Consider the following 18,704-nt stretch of genomic DNA (forward strand, 5'->3'; position numbering starts at 1 on the left):
CAAACGGGAAAAACCGTGAGCGGCACGGTGGCCGACTGGTTAGCACGTCGGCCTCACAGTGCAGAGGTGCAGGGTTCGATTCCGGCTCCGGACTTCCTGCGCGGAGTTTGCGCGTTCTCCCCGTGCCTGCATGGGTTTTCTCTGGGTACTCCGGTTTCCTCCCACATTCCCCAAAAACGTGCATGGCAGGTTAATGGAACACTTCAAATTGTCCCTAGATGTGAGTGTGAGCGCAAAAAGTGAACCACGGTCAAACGGGGGACCAAATATGTGATATTTGATGTTTGTGTTGATTTGATATTTTAGCGAGGAATGCTTGCCCGTCACCCTAATTCGAGTGGCTTTTTCGAGCAAACTGTCTCTCATTTGTCCACAACCAGAAGACATTTTGCTCTGCGTTCAAGTAGCTTACATTCAGCTTGAAGTGGAAAGTCTCGAAGGATAGGCCAAACGTACACCGCAAACAAATTGCACGGGTGTGATTTTCATTTTCTCACACAGTATGTGGGCTTACTCTTTGTGTGAAAGTCAGGAAAAATCAACTTCCTGCCTGGGCTAATGGAACTTACAATATCTCAGGTGCGATGGTATCATCCTTTGGCCCACGGATACGTTCAACCTTGTGTTCACATGTCATATATAGACAGAGTTGGAAAAGATTTCACTCAAGAGCAAACCCGTCTGGCTTCTCTCACTCTGCACGTCTTATCTTGCCCGCCGCTCTCATATCAGTACGAGCCACTTGCTCTCCATCCATCCGGCCAGCCATTCATTGGCCCATGGATCAGCCATGTGGGTTGTTCTTTCCTTTGCTCGCACATATACGATTTCCCTCTGCTACCTCCGTCAAAACGTCATTCATGCACATGCACACAGCCTGGAACGTTTTATAAGGTCATATGGAGCGATCGCGCTTTCTAAGGTGACCCGATAGCGGAAAGCAGCCTTTCACAGCAACGAAGCAACGTCCCGGGTCACCTCCGCACACACATACTTACAAAACGCACATGGCAGGCACACGCAGATGCACCTCGTCAAATTCAAATGTCAGTTCATCTCATGAAACTTCAGCTCAGTGAGCAATATAACCACAGAAAGGTACCAGTGATGGCAAAGATGAAATGATGCGATGAGAACCACTGATACAGAAATGGACACTATTAAGGCATAGGATAAGGTTTGGAAAGTCAATATAATAAGGCCACCTAAATGCATTATGATGATGATTATGATGATTACTATGATGATTATTCATTCATGCGAACCCATATAGCATTTAGCTCAGCCACATGAAACAAGCAGAAAAAAAGAATACATTATGCATCATGTATCTCACTCTCTTTCTCTCTCTCTGTTATATATGTTAGCTGCCATGCGTCTTCAAATTAGTTTAACTTGATTTTAAAGTGGTCTACTTTTTTTTTTTAATCACACAAGATGTTAAAAATTGGACAGTGTGCCCGAAAAGGTTTCATGATACTGTAGTAACAGTTTCAACTTGTTTTATGTTGAGAGGGAAGAAATTTCATCCGTGCTGTATGTTAACACGTACGTACAGCACATTTGACAATAAAGTTGTCTTCAATTCAAAAAAATTCAATCCAAAAACTTGGATAGAATTGACCTAAACTTATTCCAATGGAAAGTTTGTTTAGAAATAAGAATGGCTTCGAAGTCAAACATCGAGTATTTTAACATCAAGCCCATCTGATTTCTTTGCCCGAGGTCTGTTGTCAAGAATCGACTTTTATTTGGTTGTTCCTATGTAACGCTGTGGCTGTTGAGTGTTTACAGCGTGAATGCAAACAAACCAAACACCCGCAGCCACCGCACGTTCTGTTCCCCTCTCATGATATTTATATGTATACATTCCAAATGCATTACGCTACTCCCAGTCGCTAACTATGCAAGGCGCGCATGATCCTCCTCCCGATTTCGTTTTGCCCCACGCTGCTCCAATCCGCCTTTGCCAAACGGCTACATTTACATTGGCTGTAACCTCAATCAGCGCTTTCGAAGCCCGCGGTGAACGCGCCGCGCGCAGGTGTTTGTGCGGCGAGTGAATGCCGAGAAAGCGGAATGGAGTGGAGGAGGGAGCGAGGAGCTCGGATAGAACGGGGCGCCTGAGGCATCCATCAAACCAAACGACTCCATTACAGTAAGTCCGACGGAGGCAAACGATAATGTGCACTGTGATAAACACTAGGATAATAGTGTGTTTATAGTCTTGAACACACGCTTTCTGCCGCAAAACACTGGCGTGGAATAGCGATAAGATACAGGATCACCAAACGTTTCCTCTTTTTTCCCGCCTTTCTATCGCTCCTCTACTTTTGGGTTATCAGTCACTAGTTCTCTTTATCCTTCCCTCGCTCGCTCTCTATAATATTTTCAGCCCAACACAACGCAGGGGGGAGCCGCATACATCAGCAGAGTGCATGTAGTTTTTTTTTTTTTGTTTTTTTTTTTTTTTTTTTTGTTTTAATTAGATGTTAGCAGAATTGTAGTATTGGTGACGCTGCGGAGGACTGAGCTCAAGAAGAACCGCAGCCCATCGAACCGTTGATTCGCTTGCGTATACAGGATATATATATATATATATATATATATATATATATTTTTTTTTTTCCCATCACGTGATCAGCATTTGCTAGTCCGCCATTTTGGAGTTTGTATCGTGTTTGTTTTCTCCGTATCACGGTAACCAGCTATGCTAGCAATTTGCGCTAATGTGCTAAGTGCTTGAAAGTTGAACTAGAATCGAGAAACTTTGGCAAGTGGCAAAGACACAAACAACAATCTTGACACAATAGACAAAGTGACATTGACATGAAGAAATGGGCAAATTAGATCATCAATCTATTAAAATAATTTTCTTTTTTTTGTTATGAAATACTTTTGTGCACATTTGGGTTTCGATGCTCACTGACCTGAAGTCTTACTAGCATAGTCGGATTCGCAAATTCTATGGTTGTTTCAAGTCTCATTTTTCTTCTACACTGGTATCCGATAGCCAACACCTGAGGAAGAGCAAATCTAGATCATGTGTGTCTTAAAGTCCAGCACGGTGGCCCTTTGTGGCCACTTTTGTTTTTATTTAACAAAAAAATAAATAAGATAAGATATCCTTTATTTGTCCCACACTGGGGAAATTTACAGCCTTCAGCAGCAAGATTGTGGGTAGAAAGAAGAGAAAAGAAAACACAGTTCAATTAAGTGCAATATAAATACAAATATGGATAAGGTCAATAAGTTCAATTAAGTGCAATATAGATACAATAAATATCACACAACTTTTTACTTCACAAATAATAAAACAAAAATAAATGTAATATTGCTGTTTTGCTGGTTAACACCAATCTGAGATGTCAATTGTACCATTTTTTCCCTCAGTACATTTACGGATTTAACGTATTTTTTCGCCCTGGTTTTAGAATGTTTCCTACATTTCTGTACATAGGGGAAAATCTCTACACATTCCCCGCTTTAGATACTCATTGAATTGAGGTGTTGACTGACTAAAAGAGGCTAACATTCCCATCGGTGGCTTCCTGTGGCTTGTGAGCGCAATTTTCCGGAGTGTTGTGGTCAGTTTACACAAGGGCGTTACGATGTATAGGTTCCGCAGAATTATCGATGCACTCCATTAGCACAGTTCGCAACGTGCGATAAGAAGACGTGAAATGAGACAACGTTAAACAAGTCAAAGGCGACTCCGTTTCTTTTACATTTCCATTAACCCGAGGAGCACGGGCGCTTGATTAAGGGTCTCGCGGATCTGCCTGATCTGAATGAGCCTGTGTCTCTACCCGTAGTTAACCTCGATTACAAGCCTGACCTGGGCTCAGATGATGGCTGCGCTACCGCTTCTAATGTTGGGGCCGTTACGCATCGTCGTCACACTGAGGCAGGGGGTTAAGGCAAAGACAAGCGTCCCTGACTCTCTATTTAAGATCACTTAAACTTAACAAGCTGCTTCATCCTGTCGGGATATCGGAAAGAGTAGCCCTAACTCCTCTGACGTTATTTGGACTTTATTGTTTGGGCGAGGTTGGTTATTAAGAGTGTAGGATGAAATATGCAGAATTGATTGATATTCGAAGTGATTTTTGGTGGGATGTGCAGTAATTGGTCGAAAGACGTCCGTGTGTTTAGGATGTGCGGGACGCTTCTAAAGTTCAAGTTGTGAAAAAGAGGCCAAACAATTTCCAGAGTTAGAAACGCTCTCATGAGTGACGTCACATGAGATGTCAATTTAGCTCACAAGCTCTTAGTTTAGAGAGCATAGGCATATAAAATCACTCTTGTTTCATTTTTCTTTGGCTTTTTTTTGGGGGGGGGGTGAAGTGGAGAGGACCCATAAGCCTCAACAAAAGGACGTTAAAAGTTAGACATTTGAATTGTTATCTTCCTAATACGCCTTTGTCATTCTTAAATTGATTCAGATGAGTGAGTTAATTGTGACAGTTTAATTTGTTTTACAGTGGTTGATTTCTCTTTATATTTAGGAGTTGGTTATTGATTAGTGATGTTAAAAATTATTACTTTTATTGTTTTTATGTCTTCATTTCTGTCCAACAACTGTTTGACTCCACATTTTGGAATTTTTTTTCCCCCTCTCCCGCAAAAAGAACATTCAGTGTAGCATTTATGCTGTTTGACCACGTAACAGATTATTTTTTCAGTATTTCCATTTTTTTCCTTTGTGGTGGGGGCGGAAAGTCCGAAAATCCCACTGCAGCGGGATTGACCCTCGATGTTCCATTCTATTGTCGAAAAAACAATAGTATTTTCGTGAGAAAGGAAAAAAAAAAGACCCCATGCAAACAATGGTTTTCAACATGCTGAATAATTAATAACTCAGAGTGAGTCACTGAGTTGGTTTTGTCAGGGATGCATACTTCAGTGGTAATTATTCCTTGTGCTGCGAGAAAAGAAGCAATAATGGGATCCCCACATCAACCTGGTGCTGCATTCAAGCACAAGGGTGTCACATGTAATTACCTCCCCTAATTTGATGACTTATTACTTATCTCGTGCGCTTCTAGGTGTGCATACGGCCACAGAGGCGTGATGCATGAAACGAGGGGATAGGATATTAAAAACAACGGGCGGTTGAATTCAATGGTTGGGTTCTGGATAATTTGTTGCTTTTAATAGAATAAAAGAGACCAGGGGAACATAGATGCATGTTTCCAATGGAGCAGGGCCTAATATTCTTATGTAGTGAAATATGGGGTTGAACTTTTGCATGATTTTCTCCAATAGACCGGCGTCTTGAATGAAAAGAAAACGGCTTCATCTTTTCTCTGACCTCCTTCGAGGGTCTTGTACAGTATCATTAAATTGAATGATGGAGTATATTTATAGCTGAATAAAGATTTTATGATAGCCATCAGTGATGAACGAACGCGGACGTCAGGCTCACTCAAGGCCCTCGGGGAAACAAGCATGTTCATTACACAGACAAGCAACAAAGAGTTGGCTTGGTGACGTGAACGCTGGATTCTTTATCCTTGAAGTACGCGGGGGATTAACCCTCTCGTGTAACTTGATAACATGATAAACTGTCCACTGTAGTAACCGCTGCCCCTGAAAGGGTTTAAAAAAAAAAGAAAAACTCTGCCAGCCGATCTGTAGCAACACGTTGATGACTCTCTCGGCTCACTCCCCTCTGAGAACATCCCGTTTGAAGCCTCACGATGGAAGCGGACTGATGATCAATCGCAAAAGTGTTGCCTCTGTCTCATGATGTGGAAATGTGAACGGCAAATTTGCAGTCCAGCTCCTTGTTACGCGACAGCCGGTTGTGCAAAAAGTATTGAAACACTGAGCAGTTGGCGTATGTGCATTCAAAGGTTTACAGAGGGTTGAAGATAGTTCAACTGTAAAATTTAGAATGCATTACAAAAGCTTAAAATTTTTCTGAGTAGGGATATTGTTGATATCTTAACTATTTTACTGATGCGATATTGATTCATTTACCGATAATTACATTGACCAGACTATTTTTTTCCCCAGTACATTTTCTCAATACAGTGAAACTCCTCTACAACGAAATCATGTTTGCAGCAAGAAAATTTTCACAACAGGGGACCTTTTCACTGTAGCAAATTTCCTCTCAGACGTAAACACGAACACACACAAAAAACGTATATGTGTACTTTTTATTATTATTCCAATAGTGCATAAGTATGAGCATACACTTATTTGACACTTCATATAGCCAGCGAAAGGGAAAGAAATTGCGAAATTTACGATCAGCATTTACTTTCACTGACATCAATTTGGATTAGACTTTTGCGAAAGGCTTGTTTTCGTTGTCATGAACCTCATTGCAAGGCAAGAGCAGAGAAAAATACTTCGTATCACGGAACAGGGGGACTTTTCATTGTAGGGGGAGCAGAAATGTGGGAATGGCTTTCATGCATGAACATTTTTTTTTACACTAGGGGGTATTTTCGCCCATGTGGGTTTCGTTGTAGAGGAGTTTCACTGGAGTCTTATTTTATTATAGTATTCCATTATTTAGAAAAAAAATGTGTTTTTTTTTTCTGGCACATTAAAAAGGCCACATGCATTAAAAATAATCCCACAAATGAACAAATAGTGTTGCATGAACTCCAATGCGAAGGTGACAATCAAGGATATGAAATTTAGACCAGAGGAAAGAGACCGACGGCACTATAGCAGATCGAGGGCACAATGAATCCCCTCAACTTGGCCTTTGCTCTTGGAGCTCTCCTCATGCGCGTGCTTGAGTGTGTGTGTTTAACCTAGTACCTTAAGTACAGTATTTGACTGCCAATAGACTGACTGGAAAGCGCTGAGGTGGAAAAGGAAGCAGAAACGTGGTAGCGGGCCGGGCCCCAGCCTCCCGAAGCAATTAGCGCAGCAGCGGGATATTGCAGCAGTGCTCAGCGGTGTGCATGTTGTGTGTTTGCCATCAATTCATTGCCTCAAATACACCTCCAGCGCAAACGACTGACGCTGATTCATCCAACATTAGCCACACTTCCCCAAGCCTCCGACTCCAGACGCGCCTTTTCGTAACTCCGGGCATCTCTTACCGGTCACGGCGAGTTCTGTCGTCCTCCTGACCATAAAGCCGGCAAACTGGACCTCGCAGGTGTAATTTCCAATGTCGTCTTCCTTCACCTCCTGGAAAGACAGAATGTCTTTCTTCTGGATGATGCTGGCACGCCACTGCTTCGGATGACATTCCTGCGAATTACAGCATAATCTGGTTCCACTGAGGGCTTCAGCTAAGGACATCACACGGTGGAGACAAAATTCACAAGCGGTGTTTAATCCCTGAACATTTTTTAGGGTGACTACTCATACGGCTTTCTGTGACGCTTCTCCTTTCTCTGTATTTCTGGTATAAACTGCTGATGACACCCAGTGGCACTCTGAGACAAGTGGCCACTTAACTCTAAGAATCTGTTTGAAGCATTGCAACGGTGAGATATTCTTGATCCAGTCAGCTTGGTCGAAACATTAACAACATGATTATCAACTCACAATCATTCACTTCCTGAGACATATTTAGATGTCTTTTAGGGTTAAGAAAAAAAAAGGGTCTGAAAACAGCTGCTACTGAATGAAATTCCCTTCATGGATGGAACACCTGTTGTGGATTGTGCCGGTCAGCTCATTTTGAGGAAGTTGTGCAAAATATACAGAAATATTGAACAATTGGAGATCCATCCATTTTCTAATCCGCTTATCCTCATGAGCGTCACGGGCGTGCTGGAGCCTATCCGCTGTCTTCGGGCAGTAGGAAGGGGACATCCTCAACTGGTTGCTAGCCAATCGCGTGGCACACGTAGACGAACAACCATCCAGACTAACGCTTAGGGACAATTTCGAGTGTTCCATTAACCTGCCACGTGTGTTTTTAGAATGTAGGAGGAAACCGTAGTACCCGCAGAAAACCCACACAGGCACGGGGAGAATATGCAAACCCCACACAGGAAGGCCGGAATCGAACCCTGCACCTTTGCACTGTGAGGCGCTAACCAGTCGACCACTGGCCCGCAATTGGAGATGTGCATTTAAATGTTTATGGCAAAATAAGTTCAACTGTAACAGTTCTAGCGCATTCTAGGTTCCTCCTGAAATTTCATTGAACATAATTCATGGGGATTGCATAACTCATGGGGAATAGGCTCTGATTGGCTGGAAACCAGTTCAGGGTGTTCCCCCCCGCCTACTGCCCGAAGATAGCTGGGATAGGCTCCAGCATGTCCGCGATCTGTATGAGGATACGTGGGTTAGTAAATGGAGATGGATGGATGGGGACAGAAAAAAACAAAACAAAACTCAAATGTTAATAAAGGCTTAACTATCCTTTAAGAGCAATGCGAGTGGCAAAGGACCACGAATGCTTTTTGTGTGCTTTGTCTGTGCATGTGTCGACATTTACGTGGGACAGAGACAAGATCTTAGGCACTCATGCCAGGACAACGATGGCTCTGTGGATTCCATTTCTCCGTTGCTCCCGGCATTCTTCGAATTCAATCACGGTGGCCCCGCAGTGGTCCAAATAACTCCAGTTTCCAGCGCTCACTGTCATTACCTGGAAGGTAATTGAATTCTGGAAAAACCTAGAGGTTGTGGCTGTCCACCTAATCTACTGCTGATCTGCCTGTGATTAGTCTGGCCTGAACCCTTCACCGAGGGTGCTCTGCGCTGTCCGCAAGCATTGCCAAACCAGGGAGAGGCGAGAACCCGGGAAAGGAGCAAGCTGGCACTTCCTTGTAGGGACGCCCATTTGTTCCACAGGGCAGTGGATAACATGGCATCATTTCCCCCGCCTTTGTGTTCTTTCCATCTCTTACTCCCTTCGAAACGCACCGTGACACAGTACATGATACATCGCAGTGATTTGCATCCAGTCATAATCTGCTTAACTGATCTGGAAAGTCAATTTGAATAACATTATCAGAGACAAATTTGATGAAAACAAACCAATTAATCTTTTCGAAATGTTTCTCAAGAGTATAAACCGAATCCTTTTCCATGTTTCTCGCACCGCACTGCTGGATTGGCCTTAGGTGAGATATTTTATGCATATTTTTAACAACTTCGAAAAGGTCCCGAGCGTGGTAATAACGTCTTTGACGTACTTTCTTCGCCCGAAATACACAAAGGATCAGTTATTATAGGACATTATGCACCCGATATTTCTTGATTCACTCAATGTAGCCTGTTTTTAGGGACCGTCTCTGTCTCAGGCAAGCAAGCGACTGTATGTAGCAGCCCTTATATTGCCGAGCCAATAAACAAATATGGTTGTTGTTATATAATGATGACCTGGGTGAACCGTACGCCTTGGGCTTCGGTGGATTGTACTCGAGAGAGCATAGCACAGAGTGTGCAGTCATACACTGCATTGTGTCAATCCATAAATATGGCCCTACCACTACTGCTCTTTGTGTGTATTTAGTGTGTACTGCTTATCAAAAGCCAATCAGGTTAGCTAATGCTAATCTGTGCATCCAACTAAACCCATTGCAGCTCTGCTTACCCTGTATGTTTGACGTGATAGTATGGCATTGCACCCGTAGGGAATGTGGGTTGATCTGATCCTGTCATGGTTGGACAAACCCAGCGTGGGGGGTGCTTATTATGTCAATTAGCTCCCCCGTTACCCACCACGTCATTAAAAATAGGCAGATTACAAAAGATTTGCAAGGCTGGTTGATTCCACACTTGGTATGTGGGCAGGCACTTCAGAGACTATTTGTAAACAAGCCATTAAAAAGTAAAGTTGCCATTCTATGGCCTTTCAAATGTTAGCCGAGCTTACCTTGTACCAGGTAATGTCCGGTTCTTTGCCGGACTCAATGTAGTCGTCAATGTCAGGGCACACAATGTCTTTGCTCTTGCTGAGCTCAGCCTTCTCCATCCGTCGCATGTTGGAGTTGTAGCACTTGTTGGTGTCGTTCTCTGCGACGATTAACGACATGGAAACCTTCATGCAATAAGTAGAATTCCTGCGGAGGGACAAATAAAGACCCTCGGTTACACATCGAGCGTTCTGAAGTATATCTTGCTTTAGTACATCTTGATTTTCGGAACACATTGTACTCTTCGAGGTTCAAGATTATGACTGAGTGCTTCCCAGCTGAATGAAGACAGAAAGTGGTGGCAAGCCCTGAACAGATCACCTGCCAATCACAGGACCGACCAAACTAATCACTCAAATCGACACGATGCACAATTGACAGTCATCACGAAAGACGAGTCCATTGAGAGAAGAAGCCCGGAATAGGACGACGATCCAACTCCTCATATCAAAAGAATCTGAGATGCAAATCTCTTTACTCAAGTGTCATCTTGAATCATAGATCAGTCGTGTACAGTCATGCATTATTGTTCTTACTGTCATCCTACACTTCAAAGCACATTTCACTGCTGTGGGGCAATGAAATTGACTCTGAGGCCATGTTCAATATTGTTACCGTGGAACCAAATATCTACTGCCGGATGATGCTCGACTTCCAAGTTATTATAATTTCAAAACCCATTTTCCCGTTGGAAATTGCCTGGATTTATTAAATTCTTTCCAAGCTGAACCCGTTGCCATCATGAAACTTTTACTTAACTGTACAGGAAAACATTACCACGTAGGTTAAAAAAAAAAAAGTTTTTTCTGTTCATTTCATGTGAATAATTGGTCATTGGGCTTTGGGCACAATTCTATTCGAATTAGCATTTTATGTCAGCTTATAATGACTTTTCCCATGTTTTAATAGGTTCTATTTCTCCTTCAGTGGTTATCATGCTCTGGTATGTTTTTGGTTGATTTTTTTTTTCTCACAAATATTTACTGCATTCTATGATTCATATCCAAATTCTGGTTACATCACCGCGCAGGTACACTTGAGGACCGCCTTAACGGGGGTCAGTGCTCTCCTGAGCGCTCTCTCCTGTAATGTTCTTCCAGTAATTTTCATCCTCTCCTTGGCCACTCCCCACTGTTTCACCACATTTGTGGGTTTCGCAGTAACTACGTATTCCAGCATCTTTAATGAGTCAAGAATTCATACCTACGACCAATATAGGATTTATGGAGGAGTGGGGGGTGTGGGGGGGGGGGGTTGTCAGCCGGAGCCTGGCAATGCTAAAAAGCAAACAGACAAACCCTCGGGCCTCCCACCAGGAAGGACAGGAGTGGACGAGTCGACCCTGCCCCCGCTTCCTCGTTTCCTAGCAACCATCAACACACTTATGCTGTGATGAATTTGAGCTGGAGGAGGTCCCCCTCAACCTCGCCCGCCGTCTCTCACTCCACACTATTTTAATACCGCATTCATAATGATCATCGTCATTATCTGAGCCATTACAAAACAACCTGTGTCCGCTACATCAACGACACTCGGCCCCCAAAATATATCGACACGCAAACAAAGCACAAGGTCACCAACGGTTGCCATAACAACCTGGCTGCAGGGATTTGCTGCCATTCATTCGCCAAAGCATTAATAAGGTCAAGCAGTAATGTGGCGGCGCGCAATGCTTATTGCGCCGCGTCGCAAAAATTCGCCGGTCGAGGAAGCACAAACACACCTCGCCTTGTGTGAGTCTAAAATGTCAGCACGGGTATAAAACCAAAAACTTTTTTTTCCCACAATGCCAGCCCTTCATTAGATTTGGTTTTGTCACCTCCAGTTTATATCTAACTAGAGATTCAGTTCTTACATTTGGCAAGTAATCTGAGCCAAAGAGGAATTCACCACCTCAACTTGACAGCAAGCAAGTACCGTATTTTCCGGACTATAAGTCACCGTTTTTTTCATAGTTTGGCCGGGGGTGCGACTTATACTCTGGAGTGACTTACAGTATGTGTGAAATTATTAACACATGATTATGTCATTTCACATGTTATTTTCACATTGAAGCACAAGGGGGCGCTCACGGCCTGTGCTGATAAATCGACGATGAGTCTGACGTAAGCGACGTAGAAGAGGAAGCGACGCATCGTCTACCTCCCGAGTTGGGGGAGTTGTTTAAAAGTGACACAGAGGATGAAGATTTCATTGGATTTAGCGATTTGGAGTGAAACTGATAGTTTGGTAAACTTGTTAGCATGTTTTTTATGCTCGTTATCTGAATAACTCTTAATATGTTAAATCGTAACTGACATTACCAGGCATGTCAGTCATGTAATGTTAGTATACCGTACACTTATTCAGACTGTTGTTCTCTATTTTATTTTTATTTTAAATTGCCTTTCAAGATGACATGTCTGTTTTTGGTGGCATTTTCTGGCTGGTGCGATTTATAATCCGGAGCGACGTATAATCCAAAAAATACGGTAATATATATGATCTACTCAGGTTATGGAAGCAATAAGGGAGTCACCTCTTTCATTTAAACACGTTTGCCCCCCACACCATGAAGCTATAAAACACACATGCACGCATGTATCCTTACAATTTTCCAGAATTTGTCTGAAAGAATTGCCGTTGACCAGTTAAGTCCAAAGTCCTGCTCTACATCACAAAGCGGACGACAAAAGGTGCAAATGGAAAATGCTGCCGGAAGCAAAAAGAGGCGATGAGCAATGGCCTTTCAGGTAGCTTGAGTAGAATGAGGGAACACTTCAGGCCAGTCCTGTCCACTTGAAGGATATTTAAAATCATGCATTGTTAACATATATTTGCATATGTAGGCAATCGCCTGCCTGGTTAAGCAAAGCAAATATGAGCAGAAATAACACAGCTGAGCCATTGAGGCCCACTGGGAGCAGACGGATGTATATTGTAAACATCCGCACGCACGCACGCACGCACGCACGCACGCACGCGCACACACACACACACACACACACACACACACACACACACACAAAGTGTCATTGCGGAAGGGTGCGTGTGCAAGGTCGCCGCATTGATGGACAGCCAGAGGTCAATTTACTGGTGAACGTGTTGTCAATGTCCCACTTGATACATCTGCAGGAGTTGAATAAGGTGTGATGTGATTCTCCACACGTTAATTATCACATGCGCGATGGCAGAGACACATGGATTACACCACTTCTCTTGACAGATTCAATACTGGGATTATTATGAAAAAATACGTGGGAGTGTTGTTGTTTGTGTGTGTGTGTGTGTGTGTGTGTGTGTGTGTGTGAGGTTGACTGATTGTCTGATCCTAATCAGTGTTGCATCTCATCGGAGAGGTGAGGGAAGGGGGGAGGGAAGTGCCGAAGAAACAAAGAGAATCAGTTGCCTTTACAGCTGGTCAACAATTTGCTCAATTTCTAATCTGTAATTTGTTTGAACTTTAAAATCATTTCACGGGGTTCCTCGGCTGACAGCGGTCCCACCATACGGTGCTTTGACATTACGAATGGCGCGCAATCAACTCGTTTCCGCTGCGGCGTAAGAATACGTTGTAATGCTGCCCAAGAGGTCAGACTAAGTCAAACATAATTTACGCTATGCATGTTGAATATCAATATTATCGTGATATTTAACATGTACCTCAACAAATTACATCATGTTCTAACTATCCATCAACCGAGCCTGTCCCAACTTTCTTCGGGCGGTAGGCGGGGTACTCCCTAAACTGGTTGTCAGCCAATTAAAAAAAAAAAACAAAAAAAAAAAAAAAAAAAAAAAAGACATTTGTGCAGCAAAAAAAACAAACAAACAAAAAAACCAAAAAAAAAAAAACCCCGATATGTTTCACCTGGAGTCGAACACAGAGCAAGAGGAGACTTCTGCTAGTAGGCGAGTCACAGATACAAGAGGAGTTTCGTAAATACTTATTTATCATATCACTATGTGCTTCTTCTCGAGTTTTGGCACATATATGACATTTGTGGCGGCTATGCTTGTAATTGCTAGCTTTGAATGTGATATAGAGTACTTGGGTGCCGCTTATCTGAAGCTAACGCTGACAACACCAATCTGCGCGTCCAACAACACGGCAGCTCTTCTTTGCCGTTGGCGGCGGCATGATAGCGGCTACGTACGAAAAGAGCGGTTGCACGCTCAAGTAGCAGCCGATTCATGAGTGGAAAGGAAATGCTGGAGGAAAGACTTTTGCTCCCAGACACATTTTCGGCTCATAAAAATGTACTTGGTTGTGTAATTTCACAGTTGATGGGCGGGCAGCCACTCCGGAGACTCATTTCCACAATTTGCCCCCCTTTAACCATTCATAACGGTCACGCAGGTATCAAAATACGTTGCAGCTGTGGGACAAAACAGTACACAGCGGAGCATCCAGAGTGGAACACGATGAAATTGGTATAATTGGGGAGTTTGACAAAGTCCTCATGAAAAATGTGCCCCCAGAAAATGAGGAAAAAGGCAATGTCAGTAAATTGCACTGAGACCTTGGTTCAGTGAGCATCAAAACTAAAGCCAAAAGACAAAGGCATTACGTCCTTGGGGTACATACACGAGCCACCTCACACCTTGTGTCAACAGTGCAGGGGACATCTATTGCAATTGACTTTTCAACTGTGTCTACAAATGATGGAATATCTGGAACTTCTATTCCATCCATTTTTCGATCTGCTTTATCCTATCTTCGGGCAGTAGGCGGGGGACACCCTGAACCGGTTGCCAGCCAATCGCAGGGCACACAGAGATGAACAACCATCCGAGCTCACACTCACACCGAGGGACAATTTTGAATGTTCAAACAGCCTGCCATGCATATTTTTGGAATGTGGGAGGAAACCCGGAGTACCCGGAGAAAACCCACGCAGGAAGGCCGGAGCCGGGATCGAACCCACAACCTCTGCACTGTGAGATCAACACTCTAACCACTGGACCACCGGGCCACACTTAAACAACCAAATACATCTTTTATTAGCCTATTTCTGAAAAATGTGTTTGCATAAAAGAGCTCCGGGCAAGTAGATAATTTGTTGATTAAGTTTTACACGATATCGCTCCTGACACGCGAAGTCCACCCACCTCGGTTTTGCGGTTGATAAAAGGCTGCATGGAGGTACGCAATAGACAGGAGCATTCGAGTGGAGATGCTCAGGTCACAAGTGTGACTCAAAGGCTTACACTCCGACAAAAAAGACGATCGATTTCAGCTCAGAGGAAAATCTCTCACATTGTGCCATCCGAGAAGACCAAAAAAAAAATCCCAGCGGCTCCAAAGCACATTAAGTAACCCCCGGGCGCTTTCTTACACCAGACTTACCATGTGCTCGGAATTCTAACTTTTAAAAACAACATTCTGCAGTCAGATGTTTAAAAAAAAAAGACAAAAAACACCAATTTGTTGCCAAAAACTGCGGGGGCTTCAATCACATATTCACTGTCATACAAGCACACTTAGCGCACTTCAAGCCTCTCTGGCTCCTTGAGAGGCCTTTAACCCAATTTATTAAAAACTCTGCGAAATGAAGAGCTGCAATGAGCCAATTATTGAAGGATGTTATCTGGCAGAAAGGTTAATAAGTTACCGTGACACCAATGTGCGTCTTAATTTTATTACGCACCTCCGTGGCAACAGAAACTACCGATAACGTGAGCGCCTGCTTTGTACATTAAACTGCCACACCATTAGGTACATCGTGTGAAGGGTTTTTTGAAGTTAACCGGGTGTGATTCGAAACCTGTCATGACTTTTTCTTCTTGGCGGAGCAAGAACCCGAAGTTATGGCAGTGGTGAGCAAAATATGGCCCGTGGGCCACACATAGGCCGCTTTGTTCTTTTTAATCTGCCACATCGATCGTTGACATGATTCAGAGTCTGGAATATTCATTCATTCATTTTCCGATCCGCTTTATCCGCGCAAGGGTCGCGGGGGGTGCTGGAGCCTATCCCAGCCGTCATCGGGCAGTAGGTGGGGGACACCCTGAACCGGTTGACAGACAATCGCAGGGCACACACAGAGACGAACAACCATCCATGCTCAGACTCACACCTAGGGACAATTTAGAGTGTTCAATCAGCCTGCCATGCGTGTTTTTGGAATGTGGGAGGAAACCGGAATACCCGGAGAAAACCCGCGCAGGCCCGCGGAGAACATGCAAACTTCATTAATTTAGATGCTTTCACTCCATCCATCCTTCCATTTTCTATTCCACGTATCCTCATTAGAGTTACAGGGGAAATGGAGCCTATCCCAGCTGACAGTGCCTGCTTAAGCTTCTGTCCTCGTTCAAAAACCATTATCCACATATTTCCGCCATCTTACCGTAAGACGCAGGAGTAGAGTCCGACGTCCTGAAGGTCGGCGGGTCTGAACCAGATGGCGTCCTCCTCCTTGCTCATGCGCACGCCGTCGAAGGAGATGGGCTCCTCGAAGTCGCTGTGGCCCAGGCCCGAGCTGCGGTACCACATGAGGCTGAGGCCGACGCTCTGAGCCTGGGTGTAGTTGGCACGGATGTAGCCATAAAACAGGGCGCACTTTAGCCGCACCGGCTCGCCCTGCAGCACCTGGTACTTCAGGTAGTCCACTGACCAGTCTGTGCAGCCGTCCACTGTAAACAAACCAGAGAGAAACCTTCATCAGTACTTGCTGACATTTGCTTTCGACGCGACAGGACGAGGGAATTCCCTTCTACGGACGCAACATCCTGTCTGACCTATTTTTCACTTTTCAGCCTTCCGATGATAGTCCAATGAACTACTGTATTGTTGTACCACCCACTAAAAATGAACATTCTGCAAATTCATTGGACACTTTTCAACAGGTGAAACCGCAGTTGAGTATAGCCTACACTACAACCAAGCTTCGGAATGCACCAATCAAGATTCAAGGCCCGGAGAGCTAATTAAGGATCTAGCGCAGTGCATTATGGGTGTTGTAGTGTCAACAGCGTGAGTATGTTCCATTCTCGCCAACCGAGTCTAATTTGCATTTTGTGGGAAACACTCTCCCTCCCGTGCTTTTGTTGTGTATTCTGAGCATGTGTGCCATGTTGGCCTCAGCAGGCAAAACCTCCTGCAATATTGTCAGAGATTTTCTCGGACAAAGTTAAAGAAATGACTCGGCACACAGGAAAATTGTCTTCAATATCGGCGGGAGGGGGATCTCTGAGAGCGAACGACGGTAGTTGCTCCGATGATCACACTCTCGAGCTCCCTTCCCGCCAATTCCGACTTTTATTGTAACATACAAGGAAAACACTGCCCCCGACATTTGCATACCGCACCCCCGGTCCGGCCCCTCGGTAGTGATTGGTTACCTGAGTTTAAGCTTTGAACCACCAGTACATTGGCGCCTTTCTGCCTGGTCCACACTGTATCAACATGTTGCAGACTTCGCGGACGACAAATGTCGCCTGGGCGCGACGGGTGTTCTCAACTCGTCTTTTCTCGCGTTGCATCTGGGAGCGGCCTGTAAAACGCTCCATAAATGATGTCAGACTCTTCTATGTGCTGAGGATGCACAACGGCACACCCAAAAAAAAAAAAAGTGCAAGGCAAGATATTTAACCAGGAATACACTTATAAAGAAAAAAACGCAACATTCCTTAACTTTCCTATGAAGAGATATTTGTGCTGAAGCTCCTCTGGGTACACACCTCTATTTTTTACACGACCCCCGGATACAATTATTTATGACTCTAGTTCGTCTTAACCGGAACCGAAAGTTGCTGAACATGGTTGACATTAAAATACCTTATATAGAAGCATCCCCCCCCGCCCCCTCAAATGGGGAAACTGACCAATTAGTCAATCATGAAAATGTATTCAAATACCCATTCGGATAGAAATTAGCTTTGGCTTCACTCGCACATTGTATGGTCGAACTGACTGGATATTACCAGTTGCATTAAGAAATGGGAAGCACATTGCTATGCAAATCCCTCCCAACAGTCAAGCTTCCTTATGGGCCACTATCAGTCTTGTACCGGCATGTCAAGTGCCGCAGGTGTACGGCATATTTGGAGTACATGAAGGTGTAAGAGAGTGAGTTGTTGTTGGTGGTGGTGATGGTGGGCTGAGATAAAGCCATAAGAACGCCAACTGGGAGCGATGCGCTGTCTCAAAGGAACAGCTACGATTGTAATTAATACTCTTAATTAGCGGGGAAGTCACACATGCATGCATTCCCTATATGAATAGTTGTCTGCCTAATTACGGCTGCTAATTACCAGTGGGCTTGGCCACAAAAAAAAAAAAAAAAAAAAAAAAAGTGGTTACGTGAGAATGTGATCGGAACAGAACGCATCATTGTGGCACAATGTGTGAAACGTGGGCTAATTATCGCTGCTAATAATGAGAGCAGGACCCATCCAGTGTGCTTACAAGCAGGAGCACGTGTGTTCAATCCAAACTGTTATTAACACAGTTGAGAGCAGGATAAACAGCAGATTTTAATCTGCGGCTATTCAAAAAATTGCTGTTGATTTAGTTTCTAAAAAGGTACCAAAAATAAACAAAAAAAAAAAATCAATGGAAAGTTGGCCATGACGGCAACACTGATTGGCTGTAAAATAAACCAAAGCACCAAAATACGATAGTGCAATATTATTCCCGAAATATCTCGCTAAAATCATATTGTAAGTCAATCTGACATTCCTGACATGATTAAACAGTTTTTAAATATAATTTGTGAAAAAAGAAAAAGGACCCCAATAATATGGAACACTGCGTATGAAACTCACGTTGGCAAGTGAGGCCTCCCCTAAACAATTTTGCCGCTTGGTGAGACTACCGCCTTTGCACTCTTGACTGCTTATAAATGATGTATGCAGACAAACCTC

General features: G+C 43.8%; 1 protein-coding gene across 4 annotated transcripts in view; it reads right to left on the reverse strand.

Annotated features, from left to right (window-relative positions):
• Positions 1–18,704, reverse strand: part of il1rapl1a (interleukin 1 receptor accessory protein-like 1a) — a 196,375-nt gene that overhangs the window by 98,713 nt on the left and 78,958 nt on the right. For all 4 annotated transcript variants that reach the window (XM_019894532.1, XM_019894530.1, XM_019894531.1 and 1 more), the window contains exons 3-5: positions 16,187–16,472; positions 9,815–10,001; positions 7,071–7,224 (exon numbers count right to left, since the gene is read on the reverse strand). In XM_019894532.1, the coding sequence (XP_019750091.1) occupies positions 7,071–7,224; positions 9,815–10,001; positions 16,187–16,472 (627 nt within the window). The remainder of the gene's footprint in view (positions 1–7,070; positions 7,225–9,814; positions 10,002–16,186; positions 16,473–18,704) is intronic.

The sequence above is a fragment of the Hippocampus comes genome, unplaced genomic scaffold (assembly GCF_001891065.2).
Source record: "Hippocampus comes isolate QL1 unplaced genomic scaffold, H_comes_QL1_v1.1 scaffold96, whole genome shotgun sequence".
Classification (NCBI taxonomy): domain Eukaryota; kingdom Metazoa; phylum Chordata; class Actinopteri; order Syngnathiformes; family Syngnathidae; genus Hippocampus; species Hippocampus comes.